We start from the raw sequence: 12,266 nt of genomic DNA, 5'->3' as shown, positions 1-12,266 counted from the left end.
ATTTGTTATACATACTCGCCAAATATTTAATCTGATTATGTGTGTTAACCTCTTTAAACATTCAAAATATTGAACTCACTGGTGCGTGTCTGTTGAATTACAATGGGGAATACTTTTTTAATAGGTCAAAGCCTGATTGAACATAATGGAAGGTGTGTTGTCCAACTACCTTGAGAGCTACCTATTGGTCCAACTAGGTCTTCATTATTTAAGAAAAGTCTGCAATAAAATGTTTTAGTCTTAAATGTTTTACACACAGTTTGTAAAATTCCATAAAACAGAACAGCAACATTTTTATTAAAACTTAATTTCTTAGAGAACAAAATAAAAATAAAAAAAATAAACAAAAAAAACTTAAACAAGGTTTCAAAAAGCTGGAGAATATTCGGACCTACCAATGCATTACTCACTGACTACAATGCAAGATTCAATCCAATGCTTAGTTTTGGCTAGACTAAAACGTCTGAAAAATATCCAAAGAGTGGTTAGACATATAGGGTTTCACTAAGCCTACATGGCCTATAAAGTAAGACCAGAACAGTGGCAATGAACTGCATGCTTGGGCTATAGATAGGAAAGGTAATAGGGATCTTAAAATCTTGTTGATGGGTCATATATACATTCACTGATTCCAAACAGAACACTGGACTTTGAAATGTTTAATTCATGCACCGTAAAAAAGTTCATGAGATGTAGTAGAAAGCAATGCCTGCTACATTAACTTACTGGACATGCCGCTTTTGTTTAGTACACAATCTTCTGGATTCAATGGGGGGGAGGGGTGGATGATATGCAGCCTATGCTTGGTACATGGACAAGCGCTAGATAAATAAATAAAACTCTCACTAAAATCAAATAATGCATATTATTTAACAACATAACTTGTCAAAGTAAGTCATTTCATATTGCAACTCAATCCGATGTAAATTAAGAAAATGTAATTACATATATACAGGGGATGGCTGGCAGCCTTAGGCCTGGGGGGCATATCGAGTCAAGTGGCCCATTGCACCAAGAGGAGAGTAAAAGCACCTTTCCCATGTGATTGAAAGGGGGGAAGTCACCTAACACAGACACACTCGCTGACTGGCACACACACACTTGCTGATTTGACACACACAATCACTGACAGGCACACGCGGGTGGGCACACACACACAGTGTGTTACAGGCATACTGACACACAGACATACTGGCACACACACACACACACACACACTAACTTTACACTTTTAAAGCCAGTAGACAGGGACTGAGTAAGGGGACAGGGCTGTAGTAGGGGGCTAGGGGCTGTAGTGGGGAGTATGAGCTGTAATTGGGTGGTTAGGAAATGTAGTGGGGGGAGAGGGGCTAAAGTAGGTTGATGGCTACAATATGGGAAAGGGGCTGTGGTGTTGGTGATATGGGTTGAAATTGGGATGTTATGGGGCTGTGGTGGGGGGCATAGTGCTGAGTAAGGGGGACAGGAGCCGTGGGAGGACAGGAGCTGAGAAAGGGGGACAGGGGCCGAGGAAGGGGATAAAAAAAATAAAGTGTATTCTCCCCCTCCCTGAGTCTTACCTTAGGCCAGGGAGGGGTAGGCAGGAGCCAGCAGTAAGTGGAGTCGGCCGTCCTCTCCAGATGATGTCAGGAGGAGGGGGTGTGACTTACTCTGCTCTTCTCCCAGACTCCTCAGCGGTCCTGGGAGAAAAGCAGTGAAATCATCAGGAGAGGTAGGCCGACTTCACTGGCTGCAGGGAGAGTGAGGCAAGTTGAAAAATCCGAGTCCCCAGCCAGAGGCAGAGGATTCAAATTTTCCTTTTTTTTGCTGGATGCGGGCGGCCCTGGGTTTAGGGTGGCCTGGGGGCAATTGCCTCCCTGCCCCCCGTCCCAGCCTGCCCCTGCATATATATCTGGACAGTAATATGCCAATAATATAGGCAACAAGAACCTATATTCAGAAGGTTTGCAAAGACAATATGCAAGCAACTTATACATAGTTGTCTATATCAAAACATTATAATAAATTACAGAGAAATCTAATATATATATATATATATATATATATATATTAAGATATATATATATATTATTATTATTATTTTTAATATCACCACATTTACTATGAGTTGCTAAACTATTTAAAAAATAAATTACATTTTAGTCACATTAATGCACTATACCTTTGTTTAGAATATGTTTAAAAAGGTAGAAACACTGAAAAACATACAAAACCTAAAGAATATTTTCTGCATGGCCCTCTTTGGTACTCTAAAATGAGTCCATTGCATGCCAATTAAATATGGTTGATTCTAAACCAAACATGACCATGCTTTTTGCTGTTATGTGCTACACAGCAGGACATCTGCAAAAGGCCCAAGAAGATTTTTGTTGAAAATGCAGCGGATCCACACAAGATACGTGGTAGATGGTTTAATGTTTTCAGAAAATGTGTGGTTCTGGTGAGACAAGATGTAAGGCATGTAGGAATTTTCACCTTGTTCTTGTATCCATACTTCATATTTAACATCTCTTACTTTTAAGTACTTAAGATTCCATGGTATTTGCCAAGATACCGACAACTTGGCTACCTTCGTACCCTGGTTGGAAGCCTGACATTTTGCTTCTCTAACTTTTCCAGGATAAGGCCCATTAACCCACCTCTGCTTCCTAGAAACCAGTTTTGTTTTTACGACATTTCTTATGGCTTGTACAAGTGAGGAAACATTCACTTTTGTGTCCTGATATATACGGAAGAGCCACTCTGGGTTACGACAGCAGAGGTGACGGGGTACTTCTTTATTTTTCATTATTCGTTCTTGGTCAGCTGCACTCAGATGTACAATCCCACCCTGTTCCCATGGCCTATCAGGATAAGTGATTGTATTTTCCTCCTCAGTATTTTGCCATGCAACATATTGAAGTTCCATACCTGGGAGTATTGCCAGTGTTTTGTATGGTGTGTAATGTTCATGGTTTACCGCAAAAGGAAAAAGCTCCACCACAACAGCACCTTTTGGTAGAAACAGGGACGTGACTAACTGGGCACCATGCATGCTCACGAGCATGGAGGCATTGCTGATGAGTCGAACAATATCTGCAAATGAGTGGTCTTCAAGTGACACTGTGATAGTTTTCATCTGAAATTCCTGAGCAAGCGCAAGGAGTAATTCTGCCTCATTTACAATAAGTCGGTTAAGTGTTCGACTGAACAATACTATGTAGTCATCTGTAGAACCTTGCTCTGAACTTATGTTTAACTTCTCCATCATGAACTTAGCAAAGTGTCTGATTTCATTACCAGAAACCAAAATGTTGGCTTTTGGACCCTGTGGTTGGACAAAGCCATACTGATACCATGTGGTGAGTTTTGTTAAGCCCACATAGGATTTGGTGAAGCAGAGAAGCCTTCCTAGGTTTTTTAACTGTTCCTTCAAAAGAGGCTGCTTATTGCTTAAAAACCTATACAGCTCAAAATGTTGACCTTCACTCCAGCCTTCCATGAAGAAAAGTCGAGATTCCATATCTAAGTCTGGGAACTGCTGCATTGTGTAGAAAATGGGTAGAAGGTCATCATGAAAAACATGCATTAGGTTGTCAGGATTGAATCTGTTCATTATAAGTGCAACATCTGGCACAAAAACAGGCTTAGGCATAAACTTCAAAGCGGCAGCTGGCAGCTCTACAAAGTTGAAATACTGAGTATTGTGGTCATCCACTGAAGACAGGTCTAGCAGTGCTGGCTGGAAACGTCTGGAGCCCAAATTAGGTAACATGATTGAAGAGTTGCTATGAAAGAAGACAAACTCTTCAGCTTCTGTAGAGTAGCAGAGTGAGTCAAAGCGGCATACACGGTCTGTATGCATCCTGCCAGTGCACACCATTCTCGTGCCATCCTCCACCAGAGCATACAAGGCTGCCTGGTAGTCAATGCGAACCTGAGACAATTCTTCGGATTGACGAGTTAGATCTAGCTCTTCCTCAATAATGGAGTACTGCTCCCATAGCTTCACATACTTCCAGAGTACTGCTGCCAGGATTGATACAAGAAGAGCATTGAAGACTGCCGATATGTTCATTCTGTAGCTGTACTGAATCAAGACAACCACACAGGAACCCAGAGAAAATCACTGTCATCATTAATCCAGCTTAATATAGCAGAAGAGGACATCTAGAAACAAAAACACGCACATTAGACAAAACATAAAAACATGCTTGAATTTTCAGAATTTTTTTTTTTATGAAAATATATGAATGTGATGTAACATGTTGGTGTTTAAATGAATAAAGTGCATAACAGCTGACATCACTAACGGAATATTTGAAGTGCAATCATAGTGTGATGAGTGGTAATTTACTAAAGTGAGAGTTATTGGGAATTCAAAGTGAATTTCACATTTATGGGCAGAGTAGCTGAACTGAACCAATATACTGACTCTAAACAGGCCTTGAATAATTAGTTACTAACCATTATAAGCCATAGTATACCCTGCAGAGGAGAATTTCTACTTGCCAGGGTTAATGTTTTACTTGCCATTTGCTAGTGGCAAGTGGAAATTGTAAGCCCTGCTCTAAATCAAGCATCTCTTGCTGTCATGACGGAGTCAAACTGCTTTTACTATATTTTGTGTGTTATTGATGATTAAACCTCTAAAACTTTAAATTTAAGGGAAACAAGTCTCAAATTATCTCTATTCAATAAAAGAAAAGTGTAATTTGTGTAGAAGTGTCTAGGGATACGCTTGAGGAAGCAAAACATGTGTTAAAAGTGACACTTTAGTGCATCTGTAACGTTTTAGGCAGCCCCCAAAGATCACAACTGTCTCACTGACTGCTAGTATTGTTTCAGCTGTCGATGTTACTTTGACCACTTTAGGTTTGTTCAGTTAGCTTTTCATGAGAAAATGAACAGAAAACCAGTCAATACCAACCTCATTTTGTGTGACCAAGATCAAATTGATACAGATTTGATACAGACAATGACATTATAACTTACAGCCCAAACCAAAATGTGTCTGATACTTTTATACTATATATCAGGAAATGGGAGACAGTATCCCCATTTTATGCAGTGTCCCTCAAGAAATGGTCTGTTCGTTTTTACATCAATTGCAAACCGCATTAAGCAATCTATACATAAAAGGAGCTTAACAAAAACAAATACTGCTATAAAAAAAAGGAATGATATAAAATCACTAGAAAAGTATTTAATACCACTACAGTTACTGAAAGTATCATTTAGAACACTGCAGAACACCTTTTTAACTCAAAGAAAATAAACTGTGCATCCCCCAGCACCTATTTAATTTACATAGCATGGTTGCATTTCCCAGGCTACCAGTATTTGAACCATCGAATCCTGCCCCTGGGGCTTTAGTGTATGTGAGTTGACAGTACTGGACTGAGTAAATATTAAAGGGGGGCAGATAATCACAAGGATAAAGGAATAGGGAACAAGCATGCCATGCCCGATCAGTGATTGTAAATTTGGTATACATGTATTTTTGGTCCAGTTGTTCCGCAGACTTACATTCAAAGTAACATTCGTAATGTAGGAAAATGGCAGCTGGGACTCTAAACAAGATTTCTATTCAAACAATTTGATTGGATAGATGGATAGCTAGGCAGGAAGGCAGGCAGACACACTGGACTGAGCTTTTTGGTGTAGAGCTTCAATTAATAATGAAATATAAGAGCTGCACTTGTTCTTCATATACACTCTGCATTGCAAGATTCCCTTCTTCAACATATGCCTGTATATTATATATTAATGTACATCTTGTTACATATTAGAATATTCAGGATGCTTTGAGTCCTGTTACAGATTGCATCATCAGCTGGGGGATTGGAATTGATAGAGGAGACAACATCAATGATAAACTGGCAAAAGATGTTTGAGGTACAAATAATACAGGTCTCTGATCATCAATAAAATTCAGCTTAAACATTACACGAGAGAGTGTTTATATACTCCGTTATGAATTTCTGCATAAATGTCGGTGCATGTGAAATGTAAAAGGATACTTTGTATTCACAACTGGTACACTGAGAAATAAATCCACAAAATCATTTAATCATTGTTCCACATAAACAATACAAGCTTGTTTAAAACCGATCAATAAATAATTATTACACTCTTGCATGGTATGCATGGCTCAGTACAATTTCAGATTTTCTCTGCCTCAATTCATTTCAACAACTGATCCACAGCATCTCTATTTCCTTAATTTTCAGCATGCCATTCCTTTTTCCCTACGCTTCAAATTTCACCTTTCTGGTCTATTTATGTTGCCCTCTGCTTCATTTTCCTCGCCTCCATCCTTTTTATCCTTCCCTAGGCACAATGCCATATACCCAGCCCTGTAACCCCTTGTCCTTAGAGAACAGGTGTATTGCTGCTCCGCCTTTAACCTCTTAAGGACATATTCCGCCATGATTCCCCTTTTTTTTCCAGAAGTCCTTAAGGGGTTAATACTTGTGAACACTACAGATAAAGCGGAATGTAACTCCTATTGCTATAAGCCAGGCTTCACCTTGCTGTAAACTATGTAAATTATAGCCCACAGCCTCTTGAGTGCAGAAAACCATAGCTCCCTCAATCTCTAACCCTTAGCCCCAGCATTTATACCCATTATTCATAATCCATGTGGCAATAGCTATTCAGTACCATTATGAATGGTGCTCTCTGCGAGAACCATTACAAAGTTGCTCAAACAATACTAAATATTGTAACATTTTAGGGTTTACGTATTAAACTCTGAATTGCAGCGAAATGACATGTGAATAGCAAAATTTGGGCTAAAATAGTCAAGCTGGCTATAGCTGTTTTGGATGATTTTTTTTCCAAAGTCTGCTATTGTTGTCTAAATTATATCAGTTAAGCTACAATAACAATTCACTACAATTTGGAATTTAGTGAATAAATCGCTCTTGACATCGCCTCTACTTTTTGTATTTACTTCCCCTTCATTTTCCCACAACACCCTCTATAGTTTTTTGGTCCTTTCTGCATAGTTTTAGATGTAATGGCAGCTACTGAGCGAGTCAAAAAGTGACAATTCCTTAAAATTGATCTATTGTGGTCTCTTTCATTTCCCAACAAACAATAAGAAATTGTATACAGATTAGTCTAACAGTAAATCTGATAGCCTTGCCATTTTTAGCTTGATTAGATGTCAGACTGTACCATAAGCAGTACAACCTGTTGGGGTGTTTATCATTTTTACTGGTGTAATCCCAGACATATACAGCCAATCAATGCAAAGCAAATATGCACAAAAATGATATTGCATATATGTCCGGACATGTCATTTTTGCATTAACAATAAAGTGTGTAAGGGACTGTGCCATGGACACCTGAATGACTCTTAGAATGTGTCAAAATGCTTGAAAACAGTTTGACACAAAATCTGAGTAGAGGGCACGCAACCAACCAGCACATTAATCACTCTAACAGACTCGAATAGTAAAGGTGCTTAAACTGCCCCTATTTAGAAACACTTCAAATGCTAAAAACACACCAGTTTCAGTGGAGCAGAGGTGTGGCAGGGGATCCTTTCACCGCTGAATTTAATGGGTTCTCTCTTTTGGTGCACTGTGTGGGGCCTAGTAATCTACAACATGTTTTAAATATGCCAGCATTAAAAAAATAAAGGTTTTTATTTATAACGCTGGAGAGTTCGCTTAACCTCATCCGAATTTCCAAGCCAAGTGTTAAAAAGCAATGGGTTTTTATAAAACAACTTCTCAAGTCATCAACGTTGAATAACAATTATTCTTTGAAAGGTATTTTTAATATAAATGTAGGCCTTAAGGATAGTTAAACGGGAACCCTCAAACTAGACAACCAATATTAAACCCATTGAGCAACAATTATCAACTGAAATTTTTTTTTGAATATAATAAACCTCTTTTATAATTTCTGAAAGAAACCAGATTTATTTTCTAAATGAAGTATATGTAAAAAAAAATGTAAAACTTCAGCCCACAACCTCTAGCACAGGGATACACATCTCCCCTGATGTTTTGTCAATATTATAGCTGCACAAACACTGTGGGAGTTCTAGTGCTCAGCAGCTGGAGTGCAGATGGTTGGCTACCCCTGCTCCAGCGTGTACATGCTGCTCACATCATTTTCATTGTTGAATGAGGTAAGAACTATTTTTAGGTAAGTATATATTTTTATCTACACAGTTGCCTTTGGTTTCGCCAACACACTCTGTAGAATAGTGATATCTATATACTTAATAGCCACACATTGTGTGTAGATATGTTAATGGACAACGATAACTCAAAACTAATTTTTAATATATTAATCATTTCATCAAGTTTGAAAGGAAATATTGATTTTTTTTTTAAAATGAAGTATATTAAAATAAGAAGAGAGAAACTCACCCCTACCTGTATTACATGGCAGGATCCCTCAGACAAAAACATGCACCTTTGGGTCAGACAGTGTTTGAAAACCAGTTAGTCTCTATGATTTCCTTTGCTTCTGTGAAGGGAGTGAAGCAGGGAAGACCATAGAGTGTGTTGGTTTTCAAACACTGTCTGACCCAAGGTGCGTGTATATGGCTCAAAGGTCCGGTCATATAATAAAAAGGTAGGGATGAGGTTTTCTCATGGTTTACATAGACTTCATTAAAAAAAAAAAAAAATCTATTTCTTTACAAAACTTGATGAAAGGAATTATTAAATAAATAATTTTGAAGTGAAAGTTATCCTTTAACATTAGCCTGTCTACATAAAATATGTGGCTATTAAGTATATACACACCACTAGTCTACAGAGTGTGCTGGCAAACTCAAAGGTAACGGTATAGATGAAAATATATACTTACCTGAAGATGATGTGAGTAGCAGGTACACACTATAGGTTGTGTGATGCTTCATCATTACTTTCTGGGCATTGAAGATGTATGCACAACACTTAAGGAAGGTCCTGTGAATAAGTTTAATTTGCCAGCAATGTGGCTAGAACAAAGTATATATTAAAATTTTATTTTGCTCTGAAGAGGACCAAAACCATTCTTGGCATGATACTTTAAAGATAGTAGACAGCCATTAATTTAATGTAACAGGTTTACCTATTTGAACCTTCCAAATTAAGATGTTGGAGGTTGCACACCTGAATTTGGATCATAGAAATTAGATCTAGCCATAGGAAGAAGCTCCTGCATTGCGCAGGGTTCAACGATCACTGCAGATAGTCAGGATTATACACAAAGAATTTTTAAAATTAAAATCTAAAGTACAAGTCTGACGAAACTTTGACTACAGTCGAGTTTAAGATTTTATCTTCAAGATCAGCTGCATTAGCCTAAATGCTATTAATGATACATTTGAGAAAATGTGGGGTTTAGTAAATAACCATTGATTCAAAGTAAGAGTAGCTAGAAATTAACACCCAAATTACCAACTATTCAAGTGCACTCACAGAGCAGGATACAGCGACTTGTCTTCGTGGCTTATCTTGTCAATTTCATTGTTTAAAGGGTTACTCCAAACACCATTACCATTTCAGTGATTTTAAGTGGGCATGCTGCCTATAGTCTGTAAGTGCAGTATTTCATTCTGAAACGTTGCAAATTCCAAGTTTAACACCTTGGCTGCTGGAGGTGTAACTCCACCTTCAGTGTCATAGGGGCATCATTAACTAGCCTGGAACAAGAGTTCCTGGATGGCTATTGTGAATTATGTGCAAATTTATTTTATTCATTGGTGGAGACTGGTCAGGTGAAGCTCTCAACCAATGAATGTTCGACAGGATCGGATTTCTCTTTCAGTAGAAGTCAGAAGTGCATCACACAGCAGGAAAAAAGCCCCAGTGCCCAACGGGGGTCAGGTAAGAGGAAGACCATTACTAAATGGTTTGACCCATTACTAGGGAACCAGGCCAGCTTACTCCTGGCATCATAACCACTACAGCTTGCTGTAGATATCAAATTATGATAGCTGATATTATTAAATTGTACACCAGCACCCGCATATCAAATAAAATGAAAGACTGCCAGTCCCATTATCTGAGCCAGTATTCCATGCACCAAGCCAAGATCTACTCTAAGGTCAATAGACTTGAAAGGGTTAGTTGTGCACAGTTGTTATTTACTAAAATGGGAATCGTGGTTAAAACAAGTGAAAGCTTAGAGATCTTTTTTTTTTTTTTTTTAGATACTTTGTCAATTCTGCACAATTACTGATTAAGTAAATTAACCAGAAAATAATTGGGTACCACAGGTCAAGCCAAACTTGCAAAATACGTTCATGTGTAAAAACTGCTACAAATCCTTATAGAGTTTTGAATTATTGTAAAAATGATAAGAAAATCATGACAAATTCATATACGAATTTAGATTCTTAGCAACTTGCCCATCAATAATATTCTATAAAGCTTAAAGAAATCTTAGTCACAAGGGCCGGGCTTAACAGACTGTGACACAATGCAAGTGTTAAAAGTCTGTATAAAGAGGTTTCAAACCAACATCCCATTTTCAGGCTTAATCTGAAACCTGTGCAGTTTACAAAAAAACTTGAAATAATAGTAAATATATACAATGAATTAATGTTTTGATAAACAATCAAAATGAATTGAGGATCTGAGCCATTGTTTGTATTGGCCAACCTCTGGCTTCCAAATCTGATAACTGCTTGCACATTTTATTTTAATATGAAAATGAAAATATTATAATTTTATGCCGAATATACACCAGCGTATTTTCATTGTCAGTATCCTGTATCTATTGAACTACAGTAAAGTATAGATATATGTAGAATATGTTAAGGCTTTATAAATATAAAAAATAATATACAGAACACACAAACTATGGCATCCATAAATAAACCAAATGAGGTGTGTAGCTGTCGTTAATACTCACCAGATGGATATAATGTCTCTGGCACATCTGCAGATTTACGATTCGGAGACTGGCAAGCCTGGAAGATTACCACTTCAGTACAAGCGTGCAAAGCTCACGTTGCTGTAAAAAGAGATCAGTGTTATTTAGAGTTGCTTTTCCAGTCCCTCTGTTAAATATAAAAATATATGAAGATGACTCCTATTGTCCCATGTACCACTGGAGGATTACAAACAAATCTCGCTAAGCCTGCTCCATTCATATGATAATAGCTGTTTTCAGTGCACCATCTGCAGACTGAGCAGTCATTTGCTGTTCTCCCCTTGATTTGAGGTCTCTTTGAGCATGCTCTGTTTGTCACCAATGTCCTACAGCTCTGGCTGGCTCACCTCGATTTGTTAGCATCCCAGAGGTCAACCTTGCATGCACAATGATTTGCTGCAGTGATTCTGAATATCCCCACAGGGCAGGCCAGACCAAAACAAAGGCAGCTTTAAGATTCTACAATGGAACATGCCACCAATACAATAAGAGGGAGGCGTTCTCTAATGCTCTGTTGCCTTATTAAAGATATTTTAATTGTTATAACCTTATGAGCTAATCTCTACCTGACATACTGTAAGGTTCTTTGACTGTGCCACCCCACAAAATCTGTTCCCAGACCATTCAACTTGCTTTGTCCTCAAATACCCCTAATGTTTACATATTGTACAACACTACAGACTATGTTGGTGCCTTATAAATATTGGTTTATTTAATAATGCTGAATTACAATCAGGGGGGAATTAATACACCCCAAGTAGACAAGGAGTTGCCCTGTTCAATATAACAGCACTGTGTGCACTACTGATATTAAAGAGACAAAGCAAATCAATTAAAGGTAATTAAATAATGACCATTTAATGTAATACATGCCTCAGCTGTTCTGTTACTAGAGTTTTATTTAAAAAGCACAGCGCACATGTATAGAAACCTGAATTTAAAAAAAAAAAAACTGGGTATAACTTTCTTACTGAATAAAATGAACCATACATACACCTACTGAGCTACCCAGCACCAAAGGACACAGCTCCGCCCACAACATGACATCACCACACTGGGCGATACCACTCACTAAACAAGAGCCGTTGAAAACCAAAAACATAACACACATATACACCTTTCAGTTCACTTCTTCTAGATTTTACGTCGTGTTGACCACTTGCAGATGCATTGTTGATTAATCCTGAATCGTGTAACAGAAATTAAATCGCTCCCCCCCACCCCCCCGTCCCCCCGTACAATATTTGGTCTGTTCTCGCAGCTGTTTTTTTTATATTTTTAGTTCCTGACTTTTGGTCTTGCCCCCTGAAGATTTGTAGCCAATCACAATCAATCTTACATCTATAGCTTAGTGTTGCGGTTTGCTACGTGTATTCCTATTCGCTGTCAGGATA

General features: G+C 38.1%; 1 protein-coding gene across 3 annotated transcripts; it reads right to left on the bottom strand.

The window, feature by feature from the left end:
* Nucleotides 1–2,100: 2,100 nt before the first annotated feature.
* Nucleotides 2,101–12,018, bottom strand: POMGNT2 (protein O-linked mannose N-acetylglucosaminyltransferase 2 (beta 1,4-)). 3 transcript variants are annotated; one of them, XM_063450681.1, is made up of 3 exons: nt 11,990–12,018; nt 10,852–10,953; nt 2,101–4,149 (listed from the first exon to the last, which is right to left on the bottom strand). In XM_063450681.1, the coding sequence occupies exon 3, from the start codon at nt 4,055–4,057 to the stop codon at nt 2,321–2,323; it is 1,737 nt and encodes a 578-aa protein (XP_063306751.1). In that variant the 5' UTR covers nt 4,058–4,149; nt 10,852–10,953; nt 11,990–12,018; the 3' UTR covers nt 2,101–2,320. The 3 variants fall into 3 exon arrangements, with proteins under 3 accessions (XP_063306751.1, XP_063306752.1, XP_063306750.1); XM_063450682.1 differs by lacking the exon at nt 11,990–12,018 and adding an exon at nt 11,863–11,882; XM_063450680.1 differs by lacking the exon at nt 11,990–12,018 and adding an exon at nt 11,048–11,177.
* Between the last annotated feature and the right edge of the window lie 248 nt (nt 12,019–12,266).

The sequence above is a fragment of the Pelobates fuscus genome, chromosome 4 (assembly GCF_036172605.1).
Source record: "Pelobates fuscus isolate aPelFus1 chromosome 4, aPelFus1.pri, whole genome shotgun sequence".
In the NCBI taxonomy this organism is placed as follows: Eukaryota; Metazoa; Chordata; class Amphibia; order Anura; family Pelobatidae; genus Pelobates; species Pelobates fuscus.
This window is presented reverse-complemented; position numbering and strand designations above follow the sequence as displayed.

What these genes read in the sequence shown, in the direction of transcription:
- POMGNT2 (XM_063450681.1), bottom strand. Translation starts at nt 4,057, where the DNA reads ATGAACATATCGGCAGTCTTCAATGCTCTTCTTGTATCAATCCTGGCA.